General features: G+C 45.8%; 1 protein-coding gene across 1 annotated transcript in view; it reads left to right on the top strand.

The window, feature by feature from the left end:
• Positions 1 to 13,242, top strand: part of LOC124711212 (general transcriptional corepressor CYC8) — a 68,607-nt gene that overhangs the window by 26,494 nt on the left and 28,871 nt on the right. The window contains exons 2-3 of the mRNA XM_047241160.1: positions 614 to 721; positions 5,833 to 6,171. Coding sequence (XP_047097116.1) covers positions 614 to 721; positions 5,833 to 6,171 — 447 coding nt within the window. The remainder of the gene's footprint in view (positions 1 to 613; positions 722 to 5,832; positions 6,172 to 13,242) is intronic.

The following is a 13,242-nucleotide window of genomic DNA, read 5'->3' as shown; positions in this document are numbered from 1 at the left end:
GTAAAGCTAGTCGCCGAAGTGGCGTCTATTTGAAAGACTTGCACCAGACTCGTGAGCAGACTAAAATGAACAGATTTTTTTTACTTAAAATGTTTTCGCCAAACTAGTCTGTTAACCGTTCCTTTTTTTTTCCACTATCGCACGGAGAATGGTCTGTCTGTTTATTGTGGATAGCCACAAGTTTAACCATGACCTTCCGCTTTGTAAAGATAGAGCTCCGACAATGTCGCGGTGTATTGGTCGCGATAGGCCTCGAAACTCAATTGTTGGCAGTATAGGTACCACGTCAAATATTTGGCGGGCCGGATACCGGGGATGTGCGGCCAGCTAACGCGGGTCGACTTGCCGGCCCTCGCGGGCCGGTTTCGGCTCGCGGGCCGTAGTTTGGAGACCCCTGTTGTAGAGCACGTGGATGTTCTACTAAGTGCGTAGATGAGAAACCTGATTTTCTACGTGTTTTATAATCCTTTGACTTGGTTAGTAACTCTGTGCAAATATGCTCGTTTAGTTATCTCTCAACTTTGACATCACAAACTTCACAGCAGTGTTGTGTTAAGCTTGAAGTGGAGACAAAGGAGAGCCAGTGCCTTACTGTGTGCTGGGCGTGTTGCAGGTGGTGGTGTGGGTGGCTCTGGCGCTGGCCGCCAGGGCGCGCGCCGGCGGCGTCACCTACGTGTCGGCCCCGCAGCCCGCGGCGGGAGCCGCGCCCCAGCAGTACCAGGTAGGTTACCGACCTCTGTAAATTTACTAACCAGCCAGCTTTAAACCGTGAACCGACTTCCATGGTCACACTCCATTCCAATAGAATTAAAAATCAGGAAGAGGAAACAAATCTCACCAACTGCGTTTTTTATACAAACACTGATCCAATACTGTCAAATGTTTTTTATTCCAGTCTTTGATCACAATATGAATTCTTTAGACGATGACCGGTTTCAGTCCGTAATGACCATCCTCAAATCTACACTACTGGCCATTAAAATTGCTACTCCAAGAAGAAATGCAGATGATAAACGGGTATTCATTGGACAAATATATTATACTAGAACTACCATATGATTACATTTTCACGCAATTTGGGTGCATAGATCCTGAGAAATCAGTACCCAGAACAACCACCCCTGGCCGTAATAACGCCCTTGATACGCCTGGGCATTGAGTCAAACAGAGCTTGGATGGCGTGTACAGGTACAGCTGCCCATGCAGCTTCAACACGATACCACAGTTCATCAAGAGTAGTGACTGGCGCATTGTGACGAGCCAGTCGCTCGGCCGCCATTGACCAGACGTTTTCAATTGGTGAGAGATCTGGAGAATGTGCTGGCCAGGGCAGCAGTCGAACATTTTCTGTATCCAGAAAGGCCCGTACAGTACCTGCAACAAGCGGTCGTGCATTATCCTGCTGAAATGTAGGGTTTCTCAGGGATCGAATGAAGGGTAGAGCTACGTGTCGTAACACATCTGAAACGTAACGTCCACTGTTCAAAGTGCCTTCAATGCGAACGAGAGGTGACCGAGTCGTGTAACCAATGGCACCCCATACCATCACGCCGGCTGATACGCCAGTATGGCGATGACGAATACACGCTTCCAATGTACGTTCACCGCGATTTCACCAAACACGGATGCGACCATCATGATTCTGTGAACAGAACCTGGATTCATCCGAAAAAATGACGTTTCGCCATTCGTGTACCCAGATTCGTCGTTGAGTACACCATCGCAGGCCATCCTGTCTGTGATGCAGCGTCAAGGGTAACCGCAGCCATGGTCTCTGTGCTGATAGTCCATGCTGCTGCAAACGTCGTCGAACTGTTCGTGCAGATGGTTGTTGTCTTGCAAACGTCCCCATCTGTTGACTCGCGGATCGAGACGTGGCTGCACGATCCGTTACAGCCATGCGGATAAGATGCCTGTCATCTCGACTGCTAGTGATACGAGGCCGTTGGGATCCAGCACGGCGTTCCGTATTACCCTCCTGAACCCACCGATTCCATATTCTGCTAACAGTCATTGGATCTCGACCAACGCGAGCACCAATGTCGCGATACGATAAACCGCAATCGCGATAGGCTACAATCCGACCTTTATCAAAGTCGGAAACGTGATTTTATGCATTTCTCCTCCTCACACGAGGCATCACAACAACGTTTCACTAGCCAACGCCGGTCAACTGTGTTTCTGTATGAGAAATAGGTTGGAAACTTTCCTCATGTCAGCACGTTGTAGGTGTCGCCACCGGCGCCAACCCATATCATAGCACCTTCTTCCTGTCGGTTAAATTTCACATCCGTAGCACATCATCTTCGTGGTGAAGCAATTTTAATGGCCAGTAGTGCTATAATATACAAATATATACACCTAGTGAGCAGTATGTCTTTCGACAAATGATGCCTCGCGTATTGATACCTAGCCTTACTTGATGATTTAGGTCGAGAACAGTAGGCATGTGCCTTACTTCCATACATTAATCGCACTAATCCTGTAACTGATTATGTCCTACCTACTCATTGTATGTATAACCAGACTATATAATTTTATTTATTGACTGTTAATATGTGGTTTAAATGTTTTCTATGGGAGACACATCACGTTGTATGTAAAGCCCTATAGTGGTTAAGTTCTTAATTCTCTTTCCTTTATTCTATTTCGATTCCCCCCGAAGGGGGCGGGCTGGCAGCAGCTTATTACGCTGCTCTGCAGCCTACAGACTTTTTTAAAACGTAAGGAGAAGTTAAGAAACAATATAAGCAGGCGATAAAACGGAGACTTAAATTGTAAAACGGCGGAAAATTGTGGAAAGTTAAAACATAAAGCGAAGGATTGGCAAAGCTAATAAAATACACAGGATGCAGACAGGTAACATAGTAGACACACAATTAAAAAACATGGCGACGGTCTGGTTTCTGTTCGCAAGAGATATAAAATCACACCCAGCGACAGTATGATGGCCGTTAGCAACACTTCGGAGAAGACACAACACTAAACACTCACTGTGAACACTGCACTAAAATGTCGGCACAAAGAGGACACACCATAGCCTAGGGCAGATGGGGAGGGGGAGGGGGGGGACCTGGACAGATGAGGGGGAAAACAAGGAGGGAGGGGAGGAAAAACGAAAGGGGGGGGGGGGAGATTAAGTTCTTAAGATCGGTGCGTGCCTGAATAACATCCTGGCGGCCAACCCAACAGACGGCGCTGATCATTGATCTGTCCCTTTTTCAGCTGTCATATAGACATTTTATAGGTTGCTACAGGCAATGTATTACGTATATTAATTGTTGACCGTAAATTCAGCATAAAAAGGATCGGTCCTATTCTATTCATATATTTCCTTTTAATAATTTTATATGGGTAACTGTATTCGTCTTTTAATGTATCACAATTGTTTTCTATGACAGTTATCAATTTTAAAAGTCTGCTACATGTAATTTACATTATGTGTTTTTATCAATGTTTTTTTGCGTAAATGATGACTACATCTAAGCCGATAGTAGCGACATCTAGGGAGGATGTAGGCAAAAAGGTTTCTGGTAGCTATTGTGCTTCAGTAGCCAGTTGCAGTAATGACTGTGCGGACGATCTGACCTATTCTACACCTTATTTTAGACCTATATGACGATGTTATACTGATTACATTTATATGTTTTGACGATGCCATTATGGCCTTATCACTTTAGAACATGATGTAAAAAAGGTACGTTTTACCGTATTTTCTGTACATTTCCCTGGTTGTATGATAGTATATTGTGATACATATTGCTGTATTATGTTGAAAGACGCACTACTCACTAGGTGTATATATTTGTATATTATAGATCTGAGGATGGTCATTACGGACTGAAACCGGTCATCGTCTAAAGACTTCATATTGTGATCAAAGACTGGAATAAAAAACATTAGTAGAAGTAAATCCTTTGTGATTTGATGATGATATTGTAATTTTGTATATATCGTGTCTCTTCGTTCGGACATGTGGGATAGAACAGACACTATTCTCATCATGCAGCCGCCATGAACAAAGACACAATGGAATTAAAGACTTTAGCTGCCAGTGGGCATTGATCTAGATGAATGGGGAAAGGATTTCGGCACTTTCCCCATTGATGTAAACCAATGCCCACTGACAGTTAGTATCATTAATTTATTCATACATTGTACTTCTATCCGTGACAGCAAAGAACTTAGAAGATATGTTGAATGAAGGGGATACTGTCTTCAAAGAGGGTATAAGATGAACCTCAACAGAAGTAAAGGCAGGATAATAGAAGGAAATAAAATTACGTTAAGTGATACTGAGGGAATTACACTAAGGAGGCAAAAGCCATGGCATAGCAATATGCGCATATGGAGATGGCAGCAGCATAGCGTACACAAGGCATAAAAAGGCAGTACATTGGCAGGGCTGTCATTTGTACTCAGGCGATTCACGCGAAAAGATATCCGAGATGGTTATGGCCACACGACAAGAATGAACACACTTTGAACGCGGGACGGTAGTTACAATAGATGCATCGGACACTTCATTTCCGAGATAGGGAATTCGGGTATTCCAAGACCCACACTTTCATGAGTGTGCCGAGAACACCAAATTTCAGGCATTACTTCTCACCACGGACAACGCAGTGGCCGACGGAATTCACTTAAGGACCGAGAGCAACGGCGTTTGCGAACAGTTGTCAGTGGTATAAGACACGAACACTGCATGAAATGACCGCGGAAATCATTGTGGGCCGTACGTCGGACGTATCCGTTAGAACCGTGCGGTAACATTTGGCGTTAATGGGCTACGGCAGCAGACGACCGATCCGAGTGCGTTTGATAGCAGCACGTCGCCCGCAATGCGTCTCCTAGGCTCGTAACCATGACGGTTGGTCCAATGAGTCACAATTTCTGTTCGTAAGAGCTAATGGTAGGATTCGAGTACGCCGCAGACGCCACGGAGTCATGCACTCAAGTTGTCAACAGGGCTCTGTACAAGCTGGTGGTGTCTCTGTAATGCTGAGGGCTGTGTTTACATGGAATGCACTGTGTCCTGTGGTCTAACTGAACCGATCATTCAGCTACTTCAAGATCTTTTGCAGCCATTCACGGAATTCGTGTTCCAAAACAACAATGGAATTCTTATGGAAGACCATGTGCCATCTCACCGGGCCACAGTTGTTCGCGAACGGTTTGAAGAACATTTTGGACAGTTCGAATGACTGATCTGTCCAGCCAGACCACCCGATATGAATCCCATTAACACGTGTCGGACGTAATCGAAAGGTCAGTTCGTCCACAAAATCTTGCTCCGGCAGCACTTTCGTAATAGAGACGGCATGGTTCAATATATCTGCACGGGACTACCAGCGACTCGTTAAGTCCATGCCACGTCGAATTGCTGCATTATACAACGCAAATGTAGGTCTGACACGATGTTAAGGATGTATCTCACTGAAGACTGGGAAAGAAGACGCTAAAAGTAATACATCAGGTTTGTTCTTTGGACTGCAAATTACTGACATTGGGCAAAACAGATACATTATGAAATTCATACTGGCAACAGAAAGACAAGGAATTACTGAAACAGAGAAATATTTTACCGTCATATATCAATTTTAGTGTTAGGACGGTATTTGTTCGTAGTGTACCCTTGTAAAATCTTTAGCCAAGTAAAATGTAGGTGATCAACAGTTCTGATATGAAGAAAATAGAAACTTTTGAAATGTGGTACTATATAATAATCTGGAACATTAGATACGTACGTTGAATAGCTGTTGACGAGGTACCAGGTGAGCAGCTCACCAGCAAGTCGAGTTCAGATGGCTAACTGTGTTGTCTGTGTCGTAGGCGCAGCCGCAGGCGTTGTCCGCCGGGCAGTACCAGGCGGCGCTGGCCGCTGCTCAGCAGCAGGCGCAGTACCAGGCAGCGGCAGCTCAGCAGCCAGTCCAGTACCAGGCGGCAGCGCAGCCCCAGTACCAGGCAGCAGCGCAGCCCCAGTACCAGGCGCAGTACCGCGCGGCTGCTCAGCAGCAAGCACAGTACCAGGCTGCAGCGCGCCTCCAGCCTCAGTACCAGGCTGCAGCGCAAGCTCAGCCACAGTACCAGGGCGCTGGTGGACAACCTCAGTACGCAGCAGCTGGGCCGCAGCCACAACCTGGTAGGCCGCAACTCCCTGAGGACTATGACGTGAGTACCACTCTACAAGTCGATAATCTTCTCCATGATACTAATGCTATAGATACACTGCTGACATGACTCCACAGTTATTTATATATTTGAGTTTTTTTTTTTTTTTTACACTAGGGTGATAAGAAGTTGGAGTTCTATTCTGGTAGGTTCATGATGCCACCACCTTGACATCAAATACAATCGTATGGGGGCACAATGGCGTGTCTGCCTCTGCACTTGATACACAGGATGTAAACAATTTTACTGTTTGTAACGTACCACAATGGTAATGGGAAAGTCGACAAGGAACAATTTGATACAGGACACTTGCAGTCTATCAAGCTGGGAAACAACCTCAAAGTGACCTACAGGGTCTGCGAGCTGCACATGATTTTCAACTTCCTCTCACTACCGGCTTAGCAGGTTACTTCGTTAACATTAGCAAATTAATGAAAGAAAAACGACTTTTGCAACTGTTACTCAAACGCCAGTTACGTTTACAGTACGATTTAAGCTTACATGTCCGAAAAACAAAACTATTTAATTGTTCATTTAATTTTTAATTTTACGATGCTAAAATTCACAATATTGTGAGGTAAAATTTACAGAAACATTATGTCACATTTTGTATGGACGATAACAGGGTATTTTCAATATTCAAAGACGATTTGAGCCAAAATCTTGCGTGGCACGCATGCTCTGTATCTTAGTTGGCTTTTGTAGGACAGCTTGAGGCTGGTTCCCAGCTTGATAGAACACAAGTGTTCTAAGTATATCACTTACACTACTGGGGTATGTTATAAACAGTCATCGTTTACACCCTGCATATTTCCGAGTAGCCGCCCGGGTGGCCGAGCGGTCCTAGGCGCTACAGTCTGGAATCGCGCGACCGCTACGCTCGCAGGTTCGAATCCTGCCTCGGGTATGGATATGTGTGATGTCCTTAGGTTAGTTCTAAGTTCTATGGGACTGATGACCTTAGAAGTTAAGTCCCATAGTGCTCAGAGCCATTTGAACCATTTTTTTTAATTTCCGAATTGTTTGCATTTAATACTGTTTCACGCTTCGCAACCCCCGTAGTTCACGATTTTTGTAACTCCTCTTTCGGAGCTTCCTGGGCTCCACAACTTGCTTCACAGCTGTCACCCATCCTTTAAGGGGTCGGACTTGTTTCCCTTTTCCATCTTGAATCAACCTGCATACCTTCACTGGATATCTATTATCATCTACTGGTTGTCGACGATTACAGAATAGCAGTTTCTTCCTTTGAATAGCTTCCATCATGTTCCCTTTCGCTCCAATCATTTTCATGATTTCTTCATGTACGATAAGGCCTAACCTTCAGCATATTGTCTCCACTAATCCATTTCCATTATTAGCAGTTGATCTTATTCTGTTTCTCTTATTGACTAAACTTTGGAACTACGATTCATACCATACCTATACTGACTGATTGGGGCACTTCCAAAGAATATTAACAGCATCTTATCGCATGTGTGATATCAATCTCAATGTGTTATGATGAACAGCTGCTCATTCAGATTTTCAACAGGATCTGCATGAGCAGGTGGAAAAATTTCATATGTCACTTAAAGTTTCCACTTTTGTTATTTGCAAGTCTCGTACCCTGTAGGAACTAGGGAAAACAATGATATCAATCATTTCTGGAAGACCCTAATTTCCAACCGGTGGACCGCATGGCTAACTTAACGGATGAATATTGGTCAATTTCTAAGAACGTGCTGCATTACAAAGAACTGTTCGGCTCTGGTCTGCTACACCTCAAACTATCTCTCCTGTTTTCTTGTTCCCTGTTCTGTAAAGTCTCTGAACATATCGTGTCATGTGTCCACAGCTATTCACCAACAGAATTAGCAGTAAAACACGTTGTTTATTTACAAATGGTGACGACCTGTGCTGATTTGAAGCCATACTCGCCGTTTTACACAGATAAGAGAACCGTCGATTGACGTTTTCTAGGCTCTTCTTTGTGTAACCAAATGATCCCTTAATGCCATAATGTCGTGAATCCAGTATCAAACGAGTCGAGAAATGTTCAGCTGTGCGTAATTGAAGTAAGTATACTGTCCACATAAAAATGTGAAAAATCGTCAAAACAGTCATGGATGGTAAGACGCTCGATGTCAACATACGTCACCGCGGCGACATCGTGCACAGCCGACGCAAGGGTGAACACATCTCCAAGCTTGGGCAGGCACTAGCGCTCCACTAAGAAAGTTGTGCACCATGAGTATTTCTGAAAGTCACCGACAGGTGTCTTCTTGATGATTACACGCGTTTTCACGAGTACTGTAGATTGCAGCGAAGGGTAGAAAGTCCGCTGTCCAGCAAATCCTATGATACAGCACTCCTCCGAACGAGGTGCAAAAACAATTCTTGAGATCCAGAGCTTGGATACAAGAGCATCACATCGGACACTTGATTACAGTTAACTGCATGAAGCATACATACCAGTTGCCAACATGGCACCATTCAAGCAGTGGAAGAATTATTCATGTTTGGACGATATTTTACGATATACAGGGTGGTCCATTGATAGTGACCAGGCCAAATATCTCACGAAATAAGCATCAAACGAAAAAACTGCAAAGAACGAAACTCGTATAGCTTGAAGGGGGAAATCAGATGGCACTATGGTTGGCCCGCTAGATGGCGCTGCCATAGGTCAAACGGATATCAACTTTTTTTTTAAATATGAACCCCCATTTATTATTACATATTCGCTTTGTGATATATGGAGCTGTTCTAGCCACAAACGTATAAGTACGTGGTATCACGTAACATTCCGCCAGTGCGCACGGTATTTGCTTCATGATACATTACCCGTGTTAAAGTGGACCGTTTACCAACTGCGGAAACGGTCGATATCGTGTTGATGTATGGCTATTGTGATCAAAATGCCCAACGGGCATGTGCTATGTATGCTGCTCGGTATTCTGGACGACATCATCCAAGTGTCCGGACCGTTCGTCGGATAGTTACGTTATTTAAGGAAACAGGAAGTGTTGAGCCACATGTGAAACGTCAGCCACGACCTGCAACAAATGATGATGCCCAAGCAGGTGTTTTAGCTGATGTCGCGGCTAATCCGCACATCAGTAGCAGACAAATTCCGCGAGAATCGGGAATCCCAAAAACGTCGGTGTTGAGAATGCTCAAACGGCTCTGAGCACTATGGGACTTAACATCTATGGTCATCAGTCCCCTAGAACTTAGAACTAGTTAAACCTGACTAACCTAAGGACATCACACAACACCCGGTCATCACGAGGCAGAGAAAACCCCTGACCAGGGCACGGGAAGCGAGAACGCTACCGCAAGACCACGAGCTGCGGACTGAGAATGGTACATCAACATCGATTGCACCCGTACCATATTTCTATGCCCCAGGAATTGCACGGCGACAGCTTTGAACGTCGTGTACAGTTCTACCACTGGGCACGAGACAAATTACGGACGATGATAGATTTTTGCACGCGTTCTTTGTAGCGACGAAGCGTCATTCACCAACAGCGGTACGCGAACCGGCATAATATGCACTATTGGGCAACGGAAATTCCACGATGGCTACGACAAGTGGAACATCAGTGACCTTGGCGGGTTAATGTATGGTGTGACATTATGAGAGGAAGGATAATTGGCTCCCATTTTATCGATGGCAATCTAAATGGTGCAATGTATGCTGATTTCCTACGTAATGTTCTACCGATATTACTACAAAATGTTTCACTGCATGACAGAATGGCGTTGTACTTCAAACATGATGGATGTCCGGCACATAGCTCGCGTGCAGTTGAAGCGGTATTGAATTGCATATTTCAAGACAGGTGGGTTGGTCGTCGTAGCACCATACCACGGCCAGCACATTCACCGGATCTGACGTCCCCGGATTTCTTTCTGTGGGGAAATTTGAAGGATATCTGCTATCGTGATCCACCAACAACGCCTGACAACATGCGTCAGCTCATTGTCAATGCATGTGCGAACATTACGGAAGGCGAACTACTCGCTGTTGAGAGGAATGTCGTTACACGTATTGCCAAATGCATTGAAGTTGACGGACATCATTTTGAGCATTTATTGCCTTAATGTGGTATTTAGAGGTAATCACGCTGTAACAGCATGCGTTCTCAGAAATGATAAGTTCACAAAGGTACATGTATCACATTGGAACAACCGAAATAAAATGTTCAAACGTACCTACGTTCTGCATTTTAATTTAAAAAACCTACCTGTTACCAACTGTTCGTCTAAAATTGTGTGCCATATGTTTGTATTACAGCGCCATCTATCACAAAGCGGAAAAAGTGGTCCAAATACAACATTCATCTTTCTTTACGTACTACACGAATATGTAACAAAAAATGTGGGTTCCTATTTTTAAAACACGCAGTTGATATCAGTTTGACCTATGGCTGCGTCATCTAGCGGGCCAACCATAGCGCCATCTGCTTTCCCCCTTCAAGCTAGACAAGTTTCGTTCTTTGTAGTTTTTTCATTTGACGCTTATTTCGTGAGATATTTGGCCACGATCAATGACCACGATGTATATGTATTTGAATAGACATGCCTATACTAGTTTCTTTCGCCCTTTAGTGCTTGCTTAAAGCAGGTTAATACCAACGTCAAAAGTACTCGATTTTGAGGTGGCGGTGAGGTCATATGTTCAGTGCTGTTGCGTTGCGAAGTCGTCCAGTGGTCTGTAGGCGTCCCCTGCTTAATGAAAGTGTAGCGAGCCTGTACCGCGGCTACTCGCCCCGGCCAGTTGTATCGCCCGCAGCCCGCAATTACCGCTGTCCGACCAGCAGAGCTCCCCTCGGCGTAGCATTGATGTGCGCTGACCTCGCGCCTCGCCGCGCCACGCCGTGTCGTAACTCCTGCTTTCGCCGAGGGGCTTCGCTCTCCGCGGCTGCCCTGCGCTGGCCGCAGCCGCACCGGGCCAATGGCAGCAGTTGCGCAACCCGCAGGCTCTTTAACTGTGCCTGCGCCGCGAGCTGAGCCGGGCCGAACGCAGGCCAGCGGCCGGTTTCTCTGCACGACGCTCCGTACCGGGCCACGGCGCGGCGCCGCGTCGCTTCCGCTTCCTGTCCCGCCGTGTCCAGCCGCCGAGAGGGCGGCCACGGGAACTCGGGTCTCCTGCCACGCTCTCGGGGCGGAAGCCTTCCAACTGGTCCGACGTGGCCCGACACCGTCTTCTCGCGTGCCACTCTTGTCCTTTCAAAGTAGCACTTACACCTCTCGTTATTGTGTGTACTCCGACCAGATGTCGAAAGGCGAAGTGGACACACCAGTCTGTGTTATTTATTTTAATAGTCTTGATCGCAATAAAAGAGAAAAATTACAGTTCGTTGATTATCGGTTTTGGGTTCATTAAAAAACATCGTCAAATCATATGAAACTTCCTGGCAGATTAAAAATGTGGGCCGGACCGAGACTCGGACTCGGGACCTTTGCCTTTCGAGGGCAAGTGCTCTACCAACTGAGCTACCCAAGCACGACTCACGCCCCGTCCTCGCAGCTTTACTTCTGCCAGTATCTCGTCTCCTACCTTCCAAACTTTACAGAAGCTCTCCTGCGAACCTTGCAGAACTAGCACTCCTGAAAGAAAGGATACTGCGGAGACATGCCCTGGGGGATGTTTCCAGAATGAGATTTTCACTCTGCAGCAGAGTGTGCGTTGTGAAGACGGGGCGTAAGTCGTACTTGGGTAGCTCAGTTGGTAGAGCACTTGCCCGCGAAAGGCAAAGGTCCCGAGTTCGAGTCTCGGTCCGGCACACAGTTTTAATCTGCCAGGAAGTTTCATATCAGCGCACACTCCGCTGCAAAGTGAAAATCTCATCTTCAAATCATGCTTTCTAAACAGTCAGTAGCCTACCTATACTGATAAGCCAAAACACTATGAGGACTACTCTCCGCGACGCTGCATACCGCCTGGTGCCGTTGCGGTAACAAAAGTACGAGGGCTGTTCGGAAAGTAAGGTCCGATCGTTTTCGAAATGAACCCAAAGTGAAAATCAAATATGTTTATTCGCAACAGTTAGCCACACCTTCCAGATACCTTTTTAAATGGTCGCCGTTCCTGCTTACACATTTGTAGTTGGCGTTGTACAAACTTTCCAGTACCGTCGTCACAGAAAGCAGCCGCCTCCGCTTTCCGCCAATTCTCTACGCAGGTCTGCCTTTCGTTGTTTGTGCCAAAACGTTGTCTTCGCTGCCAGCGGTTCATGTGAGCAGAGGTAAACAGTGGAGGGAACCAATTAAGGGCTGTATTGTGGGTGATCAGACACTTCACATCGAACACTCTGCATGAGCATCTTCATTGCCCCTGCAGAGTGCGGCTGAATAAAGAAACGCATGACACTTATGTTATGTGGGCTGCGTAGCTTCAGGCGAATTCTCTCACCATATCCACATACTTTGTGGGAGACACCTTTGTTTTAGGCATTGCTATGTGATCACTTCGCGCTCTGACCTGAAGAGAGCGACATTAAGCGATCGACAGTCACATTAAAAACACTGCCCTATACATCTGTGCAAAATTCCATCGAATTTTCACAGTAGATACCATTTCGCTCCCAGTCGGACCTTACTTTCCGAATATGCTTCGTATATATGCGGAACGTACATGGACGGGAATCATGCTAGTGAAGATGTGGGGTGGAAATGGAGAAATCCATTGAGATAAGCGACTTTGACAAAGGGTAGATTATTATTACATATGGCTTATGAACGAGTATCTCGAAAACGGTGAAGCTGGTCCAATGTTCACGTGCTATAGTCGTGAGCATCTACAAAAAACGGTAGAAGGTCTGTGAAAGTACCTTTGGGCGCTAAATGGTTGGACGTCCACGACTCTTCACGGAACGTGGAGTTCGGACGCTTCTCTGCTCTGTAAAGTAGGATAGGTGGTGGTGATCTGTGGCATCTCTACCGAAAGAGCATATTGTGGTGCACGCACAAATATTTCGGAGCACATAGTTCATCGTACACTGTTGAACATGGAGCCCCTAGAGGACCACCCCCCACATGGTGGCTTAATGAAGTCGTCAGTTAGACTGCAGTGGGTAC

This window comes from Schistocerca piceifrons, chromosome 8 (assembly GCF_021461385.2).
Source record: "Schistocerca piceifrons isolate TAMUIC-IGC-003096 chromosome 8, iqSchPice1.1, whole genome shotgun sequence".
Lineage (NCBI taxonomy): Eukaryota > Metazoa > Arthropoda > Insecta > Orthoptera > Acrididae > Schistocerca > Schistocerca piceifrons.
Note: the sequence above shows the minus strand (reverse complement) of the source record. Positions and strands in the feature narration are given on the sequence as shown.